This window comes from Corvus cornix, chromosome 6 (genome assembly GCF_000738735.6).
Source record: "Corvus cornix cornix isolate S_Up_H32 chromosome 6, ASM73873v5, whole genome shotgun sequence".
In the NCBI taxonomy this organism is placed as follows: domain Eukaryota; kingdom Metazoa; phylum Chordata; class Aves; order Passeriformes; family Corvidae; genus Corvus; species Corvus cornix.
Genome location: NC_046336.1, coordinates 22,650,605 through 22,672,966, shown reverse-complemented (window position 1 = coordinate 22,672,966; position 22,362 = coordinate 22,650,605). Strand labels below are relative to the sequence as shown.

The window sequence follows — 22,362 nt, the reverse complement described above, 5'->3', positions numbered from 1 at the left end:
AGACGTGTGATGTCTGACAAAAGGCAAAGGTCACCTCAAGACTGAAGCTAGGACTGAAGTTTGGACTTTTTTTAAAATTTGTAGTATTTGAAGGTTACTTACTCAAGCATACCTCAGAGCTCTAATGTTTTTGATTGTCAAGAAACATGGCTGGCCAAATTTTTCTTGTTACAACAATAAGAACTAATAATGCAGTCGTGTGTGCCTTTGAAATATACATATCTTAAAATATTTTTAACTTTGTAGGCAAATCTTTTACTTTTAATAGCCTAGTTAATCTTGAAAGGCAAAAATGTGACACATATGGAGAAGAAGGAGCAAAGGAAAGAGAGTGGAGTCCCTTCCTAGATTACTTTACTGTAACTTTCATCCTAAATGATAGGTCATTCAAGAAATTCAGGCACAGTTCCCACTTAGGAAAGAACCAAGTATAGATAGCAATCCCAGGTGTGAAAATTCTGCCATCTCTTAAACCAGAATTTCAGCAGAACACATCTGAAAATAAAATGCTCTGCATATTAAAAAAGAAAAATGTGTTTGCATAAACATTAATACACATCCATGCATGTTTTTACATAATATCCTAATACATGTTAGTAATATAAAATAATTATTCACAGATTTTTCCTTTGGATTTTCCAGAATCAGAGACATTTAGTGTAAATTCCCATCAAGCAGATTTTAATTAGGGCTTTACCATATTTAACTATAGGTATATAATCCCCCAAGTGAAAACAAAAACCAAAGTGGAAGAGACTTTGTTCAAATTTCATTCCAAAAATATTTTTGCCTCCAAAGCTTTGCTAGGAAGAAAACACTCCTGAAAATGATACAAATGGTTTTGACATTAGGAAAAGTAAACAAGCAAAACAAAGCTGGAAAAATCATGCGGTCAGTTTGCAAGTGCTGTTTATTGTTTGAGGCAGGGTTAAAGCCTTTTACAAAGACAAGAACATATATGCAAACAGACTGAAAGTGACATTAGGTTATTCTAAACACCCCTACTCTGAACGCTGCTGCCTGTAACATTGCCATGGCCAAAATGTGGGGAGGCTTCAAAACAGACATCATGATAGGAACAAACTAAGACTGCTGTTATTGGGAACCGAAACAGATGACAAGTGCCCTAAATATTTCTAATTATATTTTTGATTAAAGAAAGAGGCATGTAGTTTTCATTTATCTGGTATTTCCTAGGACTTCTAACATGAATTGGCATTTCATTTTAGTCATGTGACATTAGAAGTGGCTAAAATGTGCTTTCCAGACACCAATTTATACGACAAACAGCTCAGAACTCAATTTGAACTACAAGTGGTGTGAACTAGATCGTTCTGTGTTCATCACTGATTTTAAGTATCTGTTAAAGATTTATTATATGCTTCCAGAATGAGCAAAGGCTTCTGTTTACTGAATAAGGCCTAAAATGCTGAGCAGCAGCAAGCCTCACTATTTCATCAGTCAAACCTGCTTTCATGACTGGCTTCCACGTCCAGTTCACTTCCACCTGTAATGCCATCTAATAACAGCCCTCAAGGTAGACAGTTTCTAAAAACTGATTTTTTTTCAACCAGGAAAGTGAACAAAGACCACCAAGTAATTTCAAACAAACCAATAACAGCTAGGCAGTGATAGCTCTCAGCTGGGATCAATATGAATGGGTTTGGAACAGTCCAGAGCTAAGAATTTTTGCATATTCCTTGGCCAATCCCACTGTACCAAGTAGAATTTAACACAATATATGCATGAAGTATGGGACTTTTTCACAGTAACAAGTTCATGATTCTAAATATATCTAACCTCTTTATCAGAAAAGCAGGAAATTTGCCATGGCTTTTTATTTTTTCTTGACTGAACATTTGACAATAACTTTTCTTACATCGATACCGAAAGGGATTATTCAGAACTCATCTCTCTAACATGTTAGTAAAGCTGCTAATTATGTTAATTCCACCAGTTACTTTTGTTGACTTTTCTCCCCTCTGAATAATCATACCCATCTGGTGGCAGATTTATATCACTCCTTTTAATCACTTTTTCCCCCAAATTTAAGCATTTAATTCTACACGTAATCCCTACAAGTTAAAAATATCTTGTGCACCAGGAAAAACACACACTGTCAATACCACTAACGAAGACTTCTTCCAAGTATAAACAGTTAAACTATGCCACTATTCTACAGCATAAAGAAATACTCACTTTTTTGAAGGTAAGAGCTAGTAAATGATAAGATGCGATTCAAGGATAAGAAAATTTTGTTTGTCTGGGAAATTGCTTAAATCCTTTTCCTTTGCTTATAAACATTTACACAGATTGACAATGCTTTGCATGGCCGAAATGTTTTCAGGATATCTATTTTTCCCTGCTGAAAGAAAAAATAATCCATCTAGGCTCATTTGGGGGTGGGTGGCTATACTACCAAACTGTGAAAGGATTTGTGTATGCACATATGAGATGATAGAAACACAAGCACTTAATTCACAGGGAAAAAAAAAAGAACTGATAAGGGCTTTTTCATCTGAAATTACAGCCTCTCTCTGTTATAAACACTTTGATATCACCAGCCACTTTCGCTCAACAGGCCAGGCAGAGATAAACGCGGAGCTTTTGCGGAGGCGCCACCGATGGAGCAGACTCAGCCCGGCCCCAGGTGTGACCCCTGCTCTCCTGCGAGCAGCACTTGGACCAGGCAATCCATCACGGTGCTCCTCCTGTCAGGCCGGGTGCTCGGCTGCAGCTGTCTGTCACACTGGTGGATGGGACCTGCTTAAAGGCAATCATGTCAATCTCTATGTGACTACTCAGACTAAGATAGAAGGATGATCTTGACAGGCTTGGCAAAGTCAGCAGAAGGCACTAGAGGACTTTAGTTACATGCTTAAAATTTAGATGTGATTTGTGCTTCTTGTGTAGAGGGATTGAAGAGGCACGAAACAGCACTGTGTTTTATAGCTGGTCATCTTGGATGAATCTGTTGCCCTCGGAATGTTTTCCATAGTAAATGTAGCGACATTTCCCCAAAACGCCTACAATAAAAAGGAAATGAATTACAGTTAGGATTGGAGTAGAACAATATACAATACAGCAAATAACATGGGAAATCTGAAGGAGGGAAAGAAGCAGTTTTCTCTTGTCCTGCAAAAGAAAGTTTGTGCATTTCAAATATACAGTATTGCCATTTCAATCAGCAGTTTAGAACCCACCAGAAAAATTTGTTCAAATACCTACATGACCTATCCTGTTAAACATACATCCACAAGTGTCTTCAAAAACAGAACCACATAACACTGAAACATCATATACTGTGTTTTAAATCATAGTACCTCTGTCCTGCTTTTAAAAAACAGAAAGTCTGGCTTGAAGTTATATTTAGTGCTCTCTGCTATCTCCCTGCTATGTGTTTAAAAGCTTTTCCTGATGAACAAAACCAATCAGGAAAAAAAAAAACCCAACAACAAATAACTACAGTTTAATGTGGATCCTGGAAAATCTGTCAAACTTTCCCAAAGTCGTACTGCAAGCACCTAAACCATCCTTATTTTCAGTGACAGAGAACCAAAGTGCACGGCTGAAATCTATATGGGAAGCCATCGACAGACATTGGCAAGAACAGTTAGCCTTCTCAGACTCCAGCATTTTTATACATACAAATAAATATTTAATAAAAACATTTCCAAAGTATCCCTCCAAACAACATCACAACATCCCATGAGCAAGATACAATTTAATTATGCTAAAAATTGGCACATGCAGGACGCTTTCAATAATTAACCATAATACTGGTTTTGGGAGGCAAGGCACATTATTCAGTGAGTACAGGCAGAAAGATGCCTGAAGAAGCCTTAACTGCTATGGGTGAGACACACATACCTGCAAATCTCACTACCTTATTCAAAAGCATCCCCTCTGGTGGTACTAAGTGGTATGTGAAAGCGTAAGTTCACAGTCACATCCCACCTGTGAACATGCTCAAAGATGCTGAATTTTACTAGCAGAGTTGTTCTTTGAGCCCTCAGACATGTATAGTCAAATTAAAGTCATCTCTCATGAACAGGTCTCCTCTGCCCTGGGAGTGTCTTACCAGAGCAGACACTGAAGTATCCAGCTCACCTCTGTAAGGGCAAACATAACCTAGCCCAAAGGAGACAAACACTGCTTTACATAAAGGGTAAAGAAGGGGGAGGAGCAGATCCTCAATTCATTCCTGTTTTAGATTTCCAGAACTCACACAGCCATTACTGTGCCCACCTGCAGTATGAATTAACTATGCAAGCTTTTATATTCTGCATCCATTTTTTTCCAGTATAACGTGTCAGATAAGCTATTAAGGCTTTGGAAGGCATGGGTCATGCAAGATTAATGTTAACCCATGCTCTTCTTTCTCTCCAAGACATCGTGAAGGTAACGCATTCCTATGAGGGTTGTGGCAGGGAAATTGATAGGCCTGTCATTTGTTGTGAGAAACATTTCCCTTCAGGGTAATACAAATGGGCACTATATGGTGCAGTGCCTGAACACTTTCCCCTCCTGCATAGAGCTTTCTTCAATAATTTCAATTTCAATAATTTCACTAGTGGAGCAGTTACCACGTGCAAAAGATGATATTAGCATTCCTAACCAAAAGTCTAATGAAGAACAAGTTTTTCTTTCCCTAAACAGATATTCCAAGTCAGGCTGCAGCAGGCATTAGGTTGGTAACGAGGCCATTTAGAGCTCTAAATGCAAAGGATATGAGCAGTTTATTAACGACATTCTTTGGACTCCTTATTCACTGGCATTGATAAAAGTCTTGTTTGAGGTCTCCTGCACTTCTTAAGGACTGGAAGCAAGACTGTTTATAGAGATGCTGGTGAGAGAGTGCTGTTTGATGAATGCTAGAGACTATAGCTAGGTGTCAGTGCTTAGAAAATGAGGCAAGGACATGAGGCATTAATATTGTCAATGATCTCTTGACAGGAAAACAGATACTGTATTCATCGTCAGATTTAAATAGACATCAAGTGCATTAATGACAAAAGGGCAGACTTCAAACAAAGGGGGCTGTATGGTGCTGTGCTGAGCCAGTCTCCAAGTTGGCAATAACCTGATCTGAAAAGACACTGTCAGGGCTACAGACAGGCCTGGGATTGTGTGCGGTGACAGAAAACAGAGATGCTGACAGAGATACCGGTGCCATATTATGCCAAGTATATTCTAACACTGTCTCCAGTCCTAACTAAATCTGACATCATTTCCTATCTCTTATAGTATCCTCCGCTGCTCTGGCAGAATATTTCTCCCCAGACATCATTACAAACTCCACTGTAGTTTTAAAGTTACTGGCAGGCCTGTGCTGTCATGGAGGCTGGGTCTAGAGGCCTAAGGATAACCTCAGTCAATCTAAATTTGGAGTTTGCTGGAGAAGTGCTCTCATTTTCACTGATATCTCAGCTACTTGAGGTGATCTGAACGCTAAAGTGTGAGGAGCTGTCACCTTGAATAAAATCCTTAAAGTAAAGACGCTCTGTTCCCGGGATGTTCAGCAAAGATGTCGGACAGTCTGGCAGCAGGAAATGAAATCCAGCTGCTGCTGCTCGCCTGGGGATAAAGGTGCTTGGGCTAGTGACAGTTAAAGTCAGCTGAAATTTTTGAAATCCTGCAGCCTACAATTGTTTAAATTAAGGAAGTGTTGTCTCCACAGAGATTCCCTACCCAGGCACACAGCTGTGATTCGATTGCCAGGCATATTACACACGCTGCTCAGAGAGCCTTGATAAAAGCACATTTGAAAATGTTGCCATGAGACCTTGTTTGTCATGAAGGTTATTTGTAAAACAATAATCTTGCTCATAAATTAAATGCAGTGACTGGCTTGGTTATTTGTTTTGCTTTGTTTTTCCTCTTTATGTTCCACCTCCCTTTGGCAACTACTGAAAGCTCAGAGAACTGCAAGAGGTTTGTGTGCCACAATGAGAATTTTGATGCTAAGACATGTCACATGCAAATTCAGGAAAGCTACTGAGTTTTTTTCTGCCTATCTGCTATGGTATTCTTTCCTTGCAGGGGCAAAAGTACATTTGTTCTTTTGTACACAGACAAGGGAAAGAATAAGGGGAAAACAATACATCTGTGGCTGTTCTGGTGTTTTTTAATTAAAATATCCAGCATTGGCCATAATAAGCTAAGTATACCCCCCATACATCAAAACAATACACAGCATCCAGAATGAGGTTTCTGCTCAAGGTTCTTAAGAAATGACAACACAAGGTCTCTTGAGGGATCATCTTCCCTGAATGAGGCTTCTAATTTTTCTTAAGTAGCTGATTCTACCATCACCACAAGCTGTTAAAACTATAATTATGAAAAAAATGCATTGGGAAGAATAATTTTTAAATTCCCTCTCTATCTTTTAAATGTTTTCACCCTTTGGAATGGATGTTCTAATTATGCTGGGTAAGTAATGACCTTGCAGTTGCTTGCATGTGTTGTGGTATCAGTCTTTCTTCACAAACACATTGTAATGTCAGCAACACCAGCCTTTCCTTTGCTGAGGGAAAACCCAATTATCCAAATAAATAAATAAATACATACATGCATACTAAAGCACGTGAAAAAGTGCAAGCCATGTTAGCTTCTTTTAAATTTGGTATATTTTGCAGAGGGCTACGGTGCTTTTAAGCCTCTATACACTTTGCTAGAGTAAAAAAGAAGTTTGCAGATGTATTGTATTAGAAGTGGCAAAAGCAAGTCGCAATGGGATGCGTTAGATCATACAGCCTTAGTTAGTTACAGGCCAAAATTCAGCTCAAGCCAACAGTAACCTAAGGGAATTGTTGTCGGGTAGCATTTTGTTGCCATTTTCCCACCTCTTTTTCCTAGTACATTAATACTCCACACCTAGAAAAACCCACCTCTCAGTCATCACAACTTGGGCAGCTTCCAGCAACACAGCTTCCCCCGGTACTATTCAGTTTTCTTTAAAAAGTAATTACTAGAACTAAGTAGTCAAGCCAAAAATTTTGCCACCCCCATCAAAACCTATTGCCACATCTGCCCAACATTCCCACCAGGCACCCATTTTAACATCAAATGTTTTTAATAAGCCCCTCTGCAAGCGAAAGCAGCAAAGTATTCACAATTAAATTTGTTTGTCAAACACTGGCCTGCAGTATCCATCAGGGACTAAATTTCAGTTAACAGCCTTCTGCCTTTCACATGGACTAACCACAGGGCCTGGTACTAGGAGCTGTGGTCAGATAAAGTGTAGCACTTCACACACAAACTCAATATTCTAGTGGAATTCTACTTCACCTAACTTTAATTAGAGTACAGTACCTAAATCCTCCACTGCCAATTTGTATTTGATCCATATTCATCTCTTTTTTGCACAACCTGCTGTTGCATAGTTTTGCTATGGGCTATTAAACAGCTGCCATGTTCCACGAAGAAGCTGGGTGCATTTCATTGTGGTTATACTACCAATCTGTAAATTGTTTTGAGACCCTTCAGGATGAAATATCAATACCATTATCATTTTTTTCATAGGCACTTGGGCATATTCTACAATTAATGAACAGAAGTTGTGAAATTCCCTTAAATATTAATATAAACTTCCTATAAAGGAAAGTAATTCCCTGCCGACAACACTTAGAGGAGAATAAATATCTATCTATGAACAATTTAAAGTCTACAATGCTACTGCTTTAGGCAAAACACCTCCACAAGTCAAATTAATTTAAAACTCTTAAAAATCTTTTCTTCTAAGGGATACGTAAAACTGGATTAAAAACCCCCAAAACAAACCCTTTTTTACAGGAGTTTAGTCATTTTTCCCTTTATCTACCTGGAAATTCTCACAACTTTAACTAGTTGTCTAGTTGACAACTTACTTTCAGTTCCTTTTGGTGAAACAGAATAACTGTTTCTATTAAATATGATCCAGCCTAAGAATTCTCTGACACAGGAATCTGAGAAGATCCCTTGGAAGAAAAGAAAAGGTGTAAAGGATCATCCGGGTGACCAAGTACTGCCCAAAGCAGCCAAGGGTGTAACCTGGAGCGATCCACTCAGACTCATTCTGCCCCAGCAAACAAACCACTGCCAGTGTGAGGAGGACTGGGCTCACAAACTGCAGTGTGACACAGGAAAAGAACAGAAGAGTTGCAGCTGTCCTTGTAAATGTGATGGGTTCTCTGGCCACTACCATTTGATCTGTTTGTTGCAACCATAGTTTCCAGATTGCTCCAGGCTGGAGTCAAGACACAGGATCTTGACTCCTTAAATCAGGGCAGAAGGAGCAACAGAAAGAGGAGAATACAACAGATATGAATGCCTTTGGTTGTGCCACAGCTAAATGCTGTAGAAAGGAATCTTATAAAGACCTGAAATATGACAGCAAGAAACAAAACTCAGATAAATTCCCTAAATTACTATCATAAAATACTCAAAAGTGCTCACATAACAAATGCACAAATATTAACTTTCCTTTTGTTACAAACTAGTTAATTTCTTTTTAAGAGGATAGAAACACTAAATGTAAGCAAAAATGATACATAATTCTTCTGTGACAGAAAAAGTAGCTGTGCATAAAGGAAAGGGGTAAGGTTGTGCTTGAGAAGGTTGAGGACATAGCTAGCTCTGGCTAAGGCAAAATCCCTTCACCGTGGCCACAGTACTCACAGAGTGGTCCCTAAATACTCCCAAAGAGGTGCCCATGAACTAGGGATTGTGGTCAATGGCAGGTTTCCTGGAGAAAGAAGACATACCTTCACTAGCAAACTGCTGATCCTGACTTCCCCCCTCCCTCCGAGGGTAACAAGACTCAAGGAAGGTAGCCTTCCCATTCAGAGGAGATGAATTACCTCTGCTCTGCTCCCTGCACAGGGCGGCCGAAAAATGATAACATTTTCCTCTGGACACCCTACAGCATGGGGGCACAAAATGGTCTTTCAGACTAAAAGAAATTACTGAAAGGCACAAAATCAAATCTGTATCCAGTCTACAGCAATGGTGTTAGAATTACACACCTAAGCTAGAGCTGAGAGGAATCACAGAAGGCGAACTAACACACTGAATTATTGCAAGTATCCTGCACAGACAAGTACTGTGACATGTCAAGTCTCACTGGCCTGTTTGTGGGAAGGGGGGGAAAAAGGGGGGAGTATGTAGGGAAGTGAGAGTAGGGGAGGGGGGAGCAAAGCAGTCAACAGGGAGGGGATGTTGGAAAAATTTGCAGTGAAGGTGATAGGAATACAAAGATGTGAAGTTTGCATCCTGGGCCAAGGAAGCTGCATAAATGTTCAGCGTAAACTAGCAGTCAAGCTGACGTGTGATAAAGTGCAGCCTGCTGTAAATACATTTCAGGGCTCCCAGTGCAACTAGGGAAGGAACTTGTAATTTGGAAAGGGGGGGAGAAAGAAAAAGGGGGAAAAAAAAAAAAAAAAAAGCACTGCAAGCTTTTTCTCACATAATCTGTTACTGGAAAATTGAGAAGCTTGTCCAAGTCCGTGGGAATAAGCTGATGAGCTGATACTTAATAATAAACCATATTGTGTCATGGTGCAGAGTCATCTAGATCCATTCAGGCCACAAACTATATTACTTTATACAGCCCTGGCTGACATACATTTAAAGCCCTCTACACATTAAGGAGCCATTAGGCTGACAGATTAAAAGTTATCTTGGAGCTAATGTTTCCATTATGCGTATCCTGGCAGTGGAACAATCAACACACTGTTCCTCAGATGTCATACTTTGTTTAAAAAAAGGGTAGGGGGGAGAGCAGGGGGAAAGGAGGGTATCTTTCCCTCCTTGAATGACATTGACATGATCAGCTTTGATCTGGGCATGTGCTGTCTACAGATTCTCTACTGTTGGCTAAAATAGGAGCATTTAGGGCATAATACTTTAAATCATTAACCAGTTCCATACTCCTCTGGGTATAATTGTTACAATTTAAGGTTCTACACTTGTGATTTCTTTGGAATCTTTCCATGCTTATTGTAACTATCATCAGAGAAATATGTTGCGGGGTTGGAATGTCCCTTTCTAGTGAAAATGAAACAAAAAGCATGAAAAAAAAATAAACAAACAAATAAACAAGAAAACCCCAAACAAATGCGTTTGTCTCCTCAGTGCATCTTTACCAGTTTTGCAGTGTTAATGTCATGGAGAGAATTAATGCTGACTTTATGATTAAATACTTGTGAAATATGTTGAAAAATCAGAGCAGATTCTTTTTTTTTCAACTACTCAGACACATAAATTGTGTAGTTAGCTAGATACTGTAATCAAAGAAACCCAAGTGCACAGAAAGCATCAGCGTGCCGAATTTTAGGGGTGGACCGATGCTTAGTTTGGATATATTGAACGCCTTTGAAGGAGATTCAGGAAAGGAAGTATGGGCTCGCAGTTCTTTTAGTCTTTAAAACACTTCCCCATGCATCTCACTCTCTCATCTACGGTCTAAATAAAAGCAGTAAAGCCAGAAAAAAGGACTGCAGACGTGCGAGGCCGGTCAGGTCCCATCGGCTGAGCGCCCTCGCCTCTCACGCCGCGCCGGCCACAGGCGCTCACTCGCTGTCTGCGCGCGGTGCGGGCGGGCCCCGGGCACTAGAGGGCAGCAGCCCTTTGCGTGAGCCCCGCCGAGCCGCGCGGGCGGGCGGCAATTGCGGACCGCAGCGCTGCCTGCGAGCCCCGCAGCCCTCTCCCCGCGCTGTCACCGTCACAGCCTGGATTTACACAACCTCTGCTCGCAGCCTTTCGCCCAGCAGCCTGACTTCTGGTGGCCCAATCTCAAGGAGCGCCAGTGTGTGTGTGCAGATGGCGGGGCAGTGCTCTGAACAAAAGGGTCGAAATGCTGTCCGGGCGAGGGGCGACCGCCCGTGTCCACTGCCGGCTTCCAGCGCAGCGGAGGAGGCACTTGTTATTCTCCCACATTCACGGCGTAAATGCCAGCGCTGCTTTGAACCACCTTCCTATTACTTTTGTTAATGCAACGGTGCGACCACTGAAGTGATATAAGAGACACTTTTTACATATTCAGAATAATGGAGGAAAAGGAGGCTGTGAAATCCCTCCCCGACCGTATAGGAAAGTTCAGCTGTTCGATGTACACTCAGCATACAATTTAGGAGATTTGCAGTTAATTTGGCTAACATATGCAAAAATGGCCTTTCTGCTGGGCTGCTCTATACTTTGGGCTACATTCTAATAATAAAGCTTACACTGCTCAGCAATGGAACTAAACCATAAAGAATGACAAGGTCATTAAGAAAACAAAAAGTGACAATAATTAAATCATACTTCACAAACCTTAACCATGCACAGATTGCATTAGCAGTAAAATGCGAGAGGAAAAAAGAGGGAAGTAAGTTCTTTTAGTAACTGTGATAGAATTAAACAAATGTACCATGATTTATGGGGCAGAAAGCAAACTTTTGGAATAATTGTTTGGAAAGTCTGCAAGCATTCCAATAAAATTACAAATTCTTATGTGAAAAAAATTTGAACAGCAGGGCCCTTCTGGAGAGTTTAGACATAAATTTGGCTCATCTCATGAGTAAAACTTGCCTTTGGATCTCAAATGTGTTCCTGCTGCAGGAGTTCACATTAGGGGAAAAAAAAGCTATACAAAATTCAGTCTGGCTCAACTGGTTTGAAATTTCTCAAGAGAGTCATCTGAAATAAAGACAAGTTGCTTTTTATTTTTAAAGCTGGGAAAGAAAGTCTCTCAAAATTGAAGAGCATAATTAAATAGTGCTGCTGTCACATTATGATACAGTTAAGGGAACCTTCTTTGTCTGCCATTACTTGCTCCTTTCCCCAAGCCCTTCCTCAGAAAAAAAAAAAAAAAAAAAAAGTAATTGCTAATGATAGGATTGCTATGATTTTTCCTAATACAAAAACAAGTGTTTTTTGAGAAGCAGATACTACCAGGCCCTGGATTCCCTTGATTTCCAGCAGAAGTTGAAGGCATCTGGCACTTTGTAAGACGCATCCAGAGCCTGCAACAATGGGTGAGCTGCTTTCTCTCTTCTGTAGCTATTACTATTTAGCATCGAGTGAAATCAGAAATGCATCTGGGTCCAAACACTCAAAGTATTCAGAAAATATGTATTTCTCTGGACTAAGTCTGGGCTTGCCTCTTAGTAGAATTTTGTTCTATGCCATATGACATATAGCACCATCTGCTATTGCTAAATCGTTACTGGCCATAGTCTAGTTCCCAACCTGCCTCCAGTACTGAAAGCCAAAATATTGTCATTGTTTTCTATCCTCAACTCTTTTCCCCCTTCTTCAGCCTCCTTTTAAAAATATGCTAATGGCAGGGGGGCTGAAGGTTAAATTACAGTGGCCAGTAGAACACAGTTTACAGGTGCACTCTTAATCTCTATGGAAGTTTTTGCTAAAGATAAAAAACCGGGGACTAAGAAACAGCTTAAGAGAGACACATTAAAACCCCTCCATTAGGGTCAGAGTCATTAAAGTTTAGTTAAAGCACCAAAGACTTTCTAACAAGTAGTATGCTTAGTAAACATTTTCCACCAGAGCACGGATATTGGTGAGAGCTTTTGGAGTGTGTCACTTAATCAGTATTCACCTGCTTTGACAGCTTGAAATATTACTCACTTATTTGGCTGGTTCAAATTTGTCAGACTTGACTATGTCGCAAGTTAACATGTCCCCTGCATGAAAAAGGAGTTCACTGGCAAAATGTGCACAATGGACCTAATAAAACACATGTAGCCAAACAATCAAGCAACACTGATCACTCTTATCACTCAGAAGCACAAAAAAAAGAGTGACTGTATTTGAGACTACCAAGCTAAACAGGAAGCAATAACCTGTTACTTTACCAAATATCCTTTAAATGGTTAAGGGAAGGATAAAACCTTCACCACATCCAGAAGCATTAAATTTCTTGGTTAAAGCTGCATAAGTATTTTGGATGTGTTGAGTCATTTGCTGGTACAAAGAAAAGAAGGGTTTAAGATAGAAGCTGTCCTTCAATCCCGAGACTGTTTTTCAGCCAAGGAAGCCCCTTCTGCCACAGAAGGCCATTTAGGCAGTGCTCTTCACCTTTGCTCTCGGAGTGGGTGCTATTAAAACAGAAAGTCTTGTGAAGGTAGCAGGTAGTCTGGGATTAGACCATCACATGAATTCACAGCAGGAAAGCCAGTCACACACAGCCACTGTTTGGTTAAATGTATTCAACATCAGGGCACGAGTGCTGCTGTTAAGCCAGGGGCAGCGCTGAACAGCACAAGCTGCCCTACAGAAGACCTCAAAGATCTCAAAAGTAATAACAAAAAATTATACAAGAAAGATCTTTTCAGGGATAAGGAAAGCTTAACCACTTACGTGTGTGCAGTGAACCCTGTGGTCCTGTCAGAGAGGCTCCTGGGAAGCAGCTATATGCTACTGAAGTATTTCAGTCTTTGGGCAAAACAAGCTTGACATCCCTGTTGGCATCTCTGCTGAGAACAGACACTGGTCTTACTCAGAAAACATCAAACGTGACTTTCTGCTAGCTGTGGCAAAGCTGAATACTGAAGGCAGGGGGAGGAGAGGTCACGGAGGAAGCAGTAGTTAACAGGGTAAAGTGAGTGTTATAATCCCCAAATTGCACTTGGACTGAATGTTTGCAGACAATCTGCCTGTCTAAACCAAGACAGTATCATTTTTCTTTCTTCTAGGAGAGGGTTAAGTATCATCTGAAGCCTGGAAAATGGCTGCTGTTGATACTACTGAGGCCTTCTCTTTAACTAGATCCTTCAGGAAAAAACAAATTAATCAACAGCCAGCTGAAGTGGGTTTAATGATTGCATTCTGCATACAATCAGCTTTTCCCTTTTCAAGGGCCATCAATATGTCAAGGGAAGACATATCTGAAGGATATAGCTCTTAACATCAAGGTTATCTATTCTCCACAAGGCTCCCACTCCTTACTGGGCTGATACTTTACACTGCCTGTGTCTAACATTTTCATCAACTATGCAATCAATCAAGGTAATAATGTTGTGCAAAAAATCAATTAACAACGCAATTAAACTTTCCTTATTATCTCAAAGGGCTGAAATAATACCTAAAGGGAAGATAGACTCACTGAATGCAGACATCCATAACCCAATGTGAAAGTGAATTATGAGGTTAGACAGATGCAGGCATGTACTGGCGCTGTTATTTTCAAAGGGATATATCTCATCCAGGCAGTGTATCAGTCACCACCAATCCCATACCCTAAAATTCCAAATTACTTTTAAGAAATATACGATGTGCAATATCCATTTCATATTCTCTTTTAGAGATAAACCCCCCAAAATCTGAACAGGAGTATTATTCAAAGACAAAATGATCTTTCAGAAAGAACATAAAATATAAAAGCTATAATAACATTTACATCTGTATACCACCCATGTCTGTAAATGCAGGTCATCAATTATACCTAATCTGTAGTGAATAAGGAACAGAAGAAGCAGCACAACATTTAAAGCCCAAAGGCTGAAATTTGCAAATACCTTGCATCAAGTACACTGAAGGAAGAGCCCCAATATAAACACAGGCAGCAAAACCAGCAAGGACTTAAGTATCAGTCACCGAAAATAAGACAGAGTGCCTATATTATTTTGTAATTACATTCAATCCTCATGGAAACATCATCCCCAAGAGCTGAGAGTTTTAAAGTACATTGAAAACAGACAATTAACCCCTTGCTGCTGGGAGGATTTGGGTTTTAGCATAAAGACGTCAAGGATCAGGGGTGCTCAGCACACCAGCACAATGGAGTTAATATAGTTGGGAACCCAGGTGCAATAGTCTTGTGTCGGAGATGACTGGATAAGCATTTGGGCGGGGGGGGGGGGGGGGGGGGGGGAGTAGAGAAAGAATACATCTAAAATTAACTATGAAATGAGTGATCTTACAGTCCACAGTGACAACCAAAAAATATTACACAAAGAAAACGACCGTGACCAAGCTAGGTATTTTGTGGGTTTTTTTGACACCTATCATTTTCTATCGCACAACCTGAGTATTCCCCCTCAGCCCCCCTTACTCATTTCCCAACACACACACACACACAAGTCTTCACCCTAGGTTGTTGTGATTTAACATAGGCAAAAAAGATAATGAAAATAGAAAACACTTAAGGGAAGCCTATGTCAGAGTGACAAGCTGGGCTCACATCCTGTAATAAGCTCAGGAAAATTTGGAAGCAGAAAAGATTTCCCTTACACACTGCACTTTGGATTCCTCTGTTAAAAGGACACTCTGTGTGTCTGTGTAAGGAGAGGTGTTCTACAAAGCAGTTCTCCCAGCAGGGTTTGCTTAAGCACATAACAGCTGCAGTTTAGAAATGGTCTATTCTTACAATTAGCTCATGTAGTGCAAGTGGTTTGTTTGGACTAAGAACATCTTTTTTTGTTGATAATTCTCCCTGGTTTTGTCTTTGTCTTGCACTTCCTGCTCTTCCCCTTGCTACCCTCATGCTGCAGTCAGTCATGGGTGAGATACAAATAAGTGTGACTAAATTTTTCCACAATTTTTGAAACATTACAGGCTTTCCTGCATGGATTTGGGATACTAATATTAGTCCAGGATTAGAGAATTCAGTCATTCCTATCTTAACCTTTAGGAACGTAATTAATATGTTTTGATTTTCAATGACTTCATTGTGTGTCTATCAACTGGAACCATTCCTGCTGTGTATTTGATTCCACTGACGATGGGGTGTGTTGGATTTTAAATGATGTGCTAGCACTTCTGTTCCCTATATACTCTAGTTTATGTGTTATTCATGACTTGCATTTGGAGACACGGATGATACACAGATGTAAATGTTATTAAAGCTTTTGTGTTTAGATTCATTGTGAAAGACTTCTTTGTTTTCAGATAATTCTTTTAACCATCACAAATAACCACCAATACATGAAATTGTCTTGAGACATTTTTCTATTCTGTTAAGGTTTTTGATGAAGAGAATTTTTTATTCTCCCTAGTGTTCTCTCATCATCAAAATAAAATACAGGATAAATTGACAGACAGCAGTTACACCTGCAGGATAGCATAGAAGTAAACCTTTTTGTCATATGCTCATTATACAAAATCAAACCCAAAAGTTACTTTATTTTTTTAATAGCTGTCAGGACTGTGGCTCCCAGTTGAAAAAGGCTGCGACTGGCATTATTCTCAAACTGCTTTCACCCTTTAACATCAAACTTGCATTCCTGTGGAATTTAAAAAGAACATGGTAAAGAAAAAGGTATTTTGCCAAATCATGGTTTCCTATCTTCTTTATCACTTAGATTAAACTAATTTTATATTATTAGTTTTCCAACACTATTTAAATGTTTTGACTATATGACAGACATACCGTGCATTTTTGTTGCACTGGTACCATGTAGGAAAAAGCTGAAACACAAATATGTACTTAAATGCTTGGTAAGCAACAATCTTGGAAAACATTACCCAGCCAGGAGTCAGAAGTAATTTTTTGTGATGGACAGATAAAACACCATTAAATTTTTTCAGTGTCATGTATTAAGGCAAGGGGTGAGCAGGTAGATTTGTGTGTCTGGACTGGTAAATCTTCAAGACAGTTGTGTGAGGTTGCTGTACTTAAGTACATATATGGCTTTGAACTGAAAAAAAAAGTGCTCTCAAAAAGCCACATTTAATCCCTAATAATTCTGTCAATTGACAATATTTTTTCATACAACCTTAGATATTTTCCCTCAATGAAACTGAAGCCCACTTTAAAAGTGAAGTCTTGGAGTTGTCACATTTTTTGCTTTAAAAGAAATATAGCAGATTTTTTTATTTTTTATGCCTATTTTATCCATTAAGCCTATAATAGCAGCAGCCTCTCTACAGAATTTAAATATTCAGAAACCCCAGCAAAAGGGATTTCTTTGTCTGAAGTTCAAGCTTCTTGTAAAAATCTGACTCAGACTAATTTAGTCAAAGTCAAGTATAATAGCTTGATCAAAAAAATAACTTATTAAATTTTCTGCTGTTGGAGTAGTGTGTTGGATAGCGGTGGTTTGTACTCCCCAACGTACCATTTTACAGAGAACTTCATATTTCGTTTTGAATAGTTATTGAAAAGAGAGTTTTCCATCTGACAGAGAGAATCAATCTAATGTCACCCACTCTTTACCTCCAATTTTCTACTAGCACCACCTCTGTCTGGTGCAATCTTGTTAATGTTTTGCTGTAGTTACCTGCTGTTTTACTTCACCTGCCACTAAAACTTACTGCTCTTGAGCAGTTTTGGAAAACTGCCTTTGAGCTTTATGAAACAAAAGACAATTTTTTAAACTGAACCAAACTGTAACTTAATTCAGCAGGACACTGCAATGCTGCTTCTGAGTCTTTGATGCTTTACTTTATTAAGACAGCAAGGTTCCAACCTTCCTCTTCCCCAGTCACATTGAGGACAGCTCAGAACTACACAAAAGAGCACTTCTAATGGCCAAAACCCAGTAAGTCATGGCTCAGCTGCCTTGAACTGCATTCCAGGCAAATTCTAGCCATAGTGGGGAGTGGCCATACCATGGAAAGAGTAACTCACTCCCTAGTGAAGGATATAAGATCAGGACAAAGTAGTATGTCTGGAACATCATCAGGTTAGGCCATACTTGAGGCTAAGCAGCTACAGTATTTGGGACATGTGACAGCGTAGCAGAAGAGGGGGAGAAAAAAAAGGCCATTTTTGTGTGATGTCAGTCTTGTGCCACACAGTTCTTTAGCCTTCACAGACTGTCTGGCCAATGTACACATTCATTCTTTTACTTTGCACAGTGTAAACACTCATTTATTTTTGGGCTTGCTCAAAAATGGAAATAGCTCATCATCCAGGGAGCAGATTAGCAACATTTTCAGATGCTGTTCAACAATTATTTTGCTGACAGGAAGCAGTGTGTGATACCTTATAAACATGATGCTATCAATCTACAACATTACTGAGGCAAATACAGCTTTATTCACAATTCAATATTAGCCACTTCAACTGAGTAGAACCTGATGCAACATAAAAATAGGTTGAGATTAAATTTTTAAAATAACAAAATAAAATAATCTACCTACTCAACAGAAGTTGTACATGTTGGGTGCCTGTGAAGAAATAGGAGATTTCTGTCATTCCCCCAATGCACTTGTCTGCCTTAAATAGCCTGTGGTAAAGGCTTGGAGATCTTTAAATAGGAGGTCAGTCATCAAACTTTCACCAGATGACTCACTGCGCTGTTAAGAGCAATTATTTAAATGTATGAAATGTTTTAGACAGATGATGAACTCAAGAGAACCTGTTCAGCCAATCACCAAGAAAGGAAACAGTGACCCACAGGCTTTCAACCATCCTCCCTTTCTGATGTGGTTCCACAGTACACATTACCAGAAGCTTTATGAGACCACTTTAAACCACCAAGGGTCCATCCAGGTGAGATCAAACAACAAATGGGGTACTAAAACAGATTACAGAAAGCTGGTACAAGATGTTCTTCCCTTTCTCTCCCATTTATTAGGATTTTTTGTTTAACATGGAAGAAATCTGTCTTCTCGTAAGACTAAATGACATGACAAGGTGTTTTTTGACCTAAAGGAAATAACTTCATGTGGTCTTTCCAATAGCCACACAACTGTGCAAGCCTGGTGAATGTGGCAGTCTTGCATAGCCTCCTTCTCCATTTATAGCAATGATGGTTAAGTTCTGGACACACATGGCTCTAAAATTTATTGAATTCAAGTGCAATTAATATCCAAGTCTCTGGGAAGCTTATATAAAGCTATTACTCTGTTCAAAGGGGGAAAAAAAAGATCATCAAATGGGTTATACTGAAAGTTATTTTTCTGTTTTTCTTTGTCTCAAAAAAGAAAAGGGAAGGGGGAGATGGCTGTTCCATAATTATAAATCTTCTGAAACTGTAACTCAGGAAAAGACTTTTCAAATAAAATGTTTCCCAGAAAAGAATATTTGGCAGCGGTTGGCTCTTGTTTTTCCTAATAACCATTAAAAGTCTGCCCTAGTAAACCATTTTACTGCAACGTTTGAAATGGTAGAGTTTACATTTTATTTAATGAATAGTTGCAGAGCATTAAAGCAACATCTCGTCGGCAAAACAGCTCCTTATCCTCGCTTTGTCTCAATTGGTTTTTTTACATTTCATTTTCAATGACATGTCAGCCGTCTCTCACCAACCTCAAAGGAAAGTTGAATGCGGGGCTTACAAAGTTAAGCTGACATTTGCTCTCTTCCAATAAAAAATATTTAGTCCATTAAACATAAATACCTGTCATTATGATACATGGACTGGGTACAAGCCTCCCGTTTCCCTCTGATGTTTATTACATCCAAACAACTGCAGTGCCTGCATGTTTTCAACTTTAGTGTATTGATTAAACTTTTAAATGGCTGCCATATAACCCAGGGACATCAGGAAGATTAATTTGCGTCAATGTTCATCTGTAATTCATTAGCCATTTATTCTTTACAACCACATGGGCTATCAAGAAAATGCAGGCCATTTTTCACTCTGCACAGGCTTGGGAACAGATCCTGAAATTTGTGCTGCATACAAATAAGCTCCCCAGGCCCGGCCACTTAAACTGCTTGGCTTTTCAAAAGTTAAAGTTGGGAATAACAGCAGAAAAAAGGGAACATAAAAAACCAGAAATGGACAAAATATACGTCCTCAGGGTACTAGGGATTTAACTGAGTTTGTCCACTGTCTTTTCATCCATGGATTATGGTTTCTTATTTCAGTCAGATTATAATAACTGAAACTTGTTACTGTGCAAAGGCCATAAATAAAATGAGCTGTACCCCCCTCTAATATCTTCTAAGATGCAGTTACTTGGAGAAAGCTAGAAAGCGGCAGTGAAGTATAAAAAGCTCATGCCTCAAGGAGGCTGTAGCTGTGAATCTAAGAAAAGGATGCAGTTTTAACCAATTCTCCCATTTATTGTGGATTCCAGTCCTGCCTTTATTTGGGAAAATGGCCAGCTAAATATTGGTATGTTTCCTTAGGGTAGAGGCAAGCCATCTGGCTCCTTGATTTGCCCTACTGACCCCCTTGGCACAATATGAAGTGCATATTAAATAAGGAAAAGGAAAGAGAACAGCCATAAAGCAAACAAAAATGCACATGAATTTTACATTTACAACATAGAAAGATCAATGAAATGCATCCTGGTTCTTTTCCTCTCACTACCTATAAATTTCCAAGTAGTGTCATTGTGCTAGGTAAAGGCATAGTGGTACAGCAATAGAGTCATTGAGCCTAATGGTTGCAATCCAGATTCCAAAAATGAAGATCTCATAAGACAAATCCAACAGGTTCCCAGTTGCAAACAAGAATATAAACATAACAGCACCCTGTAACAAACACAGTCATCTTCACTTAGGTCTAATACATCAGTTAGCATGTAATCATCTCTACTTAACAGCTACAGTCACTATGCTGCCATTTTAAAATGTGGATTTATGCATAAACTTGAAAAGAAGAAAGAAGGAGACAATCTGCTTCTAGAATCAGTTATCAGCTTACTGTTAAATATCAGCCTGGGTGTAAAGAACCCTGGAGTGAGCACCCTGCTTAGGGTAAGCCTCCCAACGTAAGGCTGACGCTGCGCCCAACCTGCCTGCACCACCCAACCTCTTCACAGCCACAGCCAGCTGGGATCCCACCACAGGCAGGACATTCTCTCTGAGGCACTGTGGGAAGCAGCAGCCTCTCATCAAATCCAAGGAACACACAGGAGGCAACGATGTAATGGAAAAACCTGAGCTGTGGAGCAGCAACAGATTTTGGCCTACGCCCTCCAGCAGCTCCAAAGAATTAAATGCTGCCCTGCCATTACCTTATCACCAAAAATCTGCCATTTGGTGCACGTCTCTGCAATTTGTATACCAGTACTTTTATAGACAATCTGCAGGTGGGATTGCTAAGCAGCATTTCTGTCAGTTGGCTGGCTTGTAAATGCCCCAAAATAAGTGACCCAAAAAAATAAAAAAGAAATTACGAGATATACAGGGATATACTCAAAAGCGATTTTTGGATATGCTTTTGTGTTTTACTACATGCTTGAAATTTAGACTGAGTTCATCAAAAGATTCATTATGGTTCATCAATCTCAAAAGCAAACCTGAGTTGATTTGTGGTTTCGTTTTGCACAAATACTTACTTTTAATAGGCAGGAGAAAATTAAATGAATTTTGGTCAGATATCTGGATTCCTTTGAATATGAAAGTTGAGTCAAAAAGAATGTTGGGAAATAAGCCAGTTTCAAAGCCGTATGTACAAGGAAAGAAGTCAATTTATCCAAATCTGGATAGCTTTATGCTGTACACATAACCCAAGTCACTCTGGTCTGCATCTGCCCCACTGCACAAGAAAAGATGAAATCTCAGCTTCAAGTTTTTGTTTTGGTTTTGTCAGCTTTAGCCATACCTTCAAAATAATTTAAATATCATTTGTTTGGAGTAAATTATTTTTGTACTATGATAGGAGACATACCAGGAACTTCACCAATGAAAATATGTGGATACCAAGTGAGTTGAAAATATTGCAAAATTTACCTAGCCTAAGTAGAAAAAAGATGCACTACTAAAACTGTAACTTAAACTAAGAAAAACAAAGCAAATTGTAGCACAACTTCAGAGTTTCTATCACATCAGAAAAAAAGAGATCCTAGCCAGTATGCAAAAAAAATTGCAGGTGTTCTAGAACAGAGTGATAATAAGTTCAGTGGAAAATGTTTCAGCCTTACTTCTGCAGAAGCTGAAAGCGACCTCATGGTGCTCACTAAACAAAGCTTTTCCTTAGAAACTTTCCCTTTTGCTTTGGTAGCATTAACTTATAGTAGAACACAGTTAAGATGCAGCAAGAGCTTGGGGTTCAGTCCTTTAAAGTGCCCAGTATAACATATCTGAAACACCAATGACACAGTAAAGGAGTAGAAATCCCAAAAGGAGCCTCACCAATCCCAGATTCTAATTAAATCTTGACAAATTAAGTACAGCAGCCCAGGGGATCATTTGCCACTGTGTTCACACCATAAAACCTCTGTCCTGGGAATGTCCCTTACAGGCTGCATGCCACAGCCCTGTGGCACAGGAGCAGGTTATTGTGGCTCGCCATCACACCCGGGCTCTCTCATGCTGCAGGAATCTCCAAATGGGAAGACTAGGTGGTTTTGAGCTCGTGCTTACACTGGGGGGGCCTAAAGCAGCAAGCTCAGGACTCAGCCATTTGTTTTCATTTTCATATAATGATGTGTCTAGCTCTCATGGTTGCACAGAAAACTGTATCAACTCGAACCATATGTTAACTGAGGCAGCAATATGTTCTTAAATTGGCAGACAGCTCAAAATGACAGTTCAGC

The 22,362-nt window shown here is 39.6% G+C and overlaps 1 protein-coding gene across 5 annotated transcripts in view; it reads right to left on the bottom strand.

Moving 5' to 3' along the window:
- Positions 1–891: 891 nt before the first annotated feature.
- LRMDA (leucine rich melanocyte differentiation associated) overlaps positions 892–22,362 on the bottom strand; it is a 659,079-nt gene continuing 637,608 nt past the window's right edge. For all 5 annotated transcript variants that reach the window (XM_039554354.1, XM_039554353.1, XM_039554352.1 and 2 more), the window contains one exon: positions 892–3,026. In XM_039554354.1, coding sequence (XP_039410288.1) covers positions 2,947–3,026 — 80 coding nt within the window. In that variant the 3' untranslated portion in view covers positions 892–2,946. The remainder of the gene's footprint in view (positions 3,027–22,362) is intronic.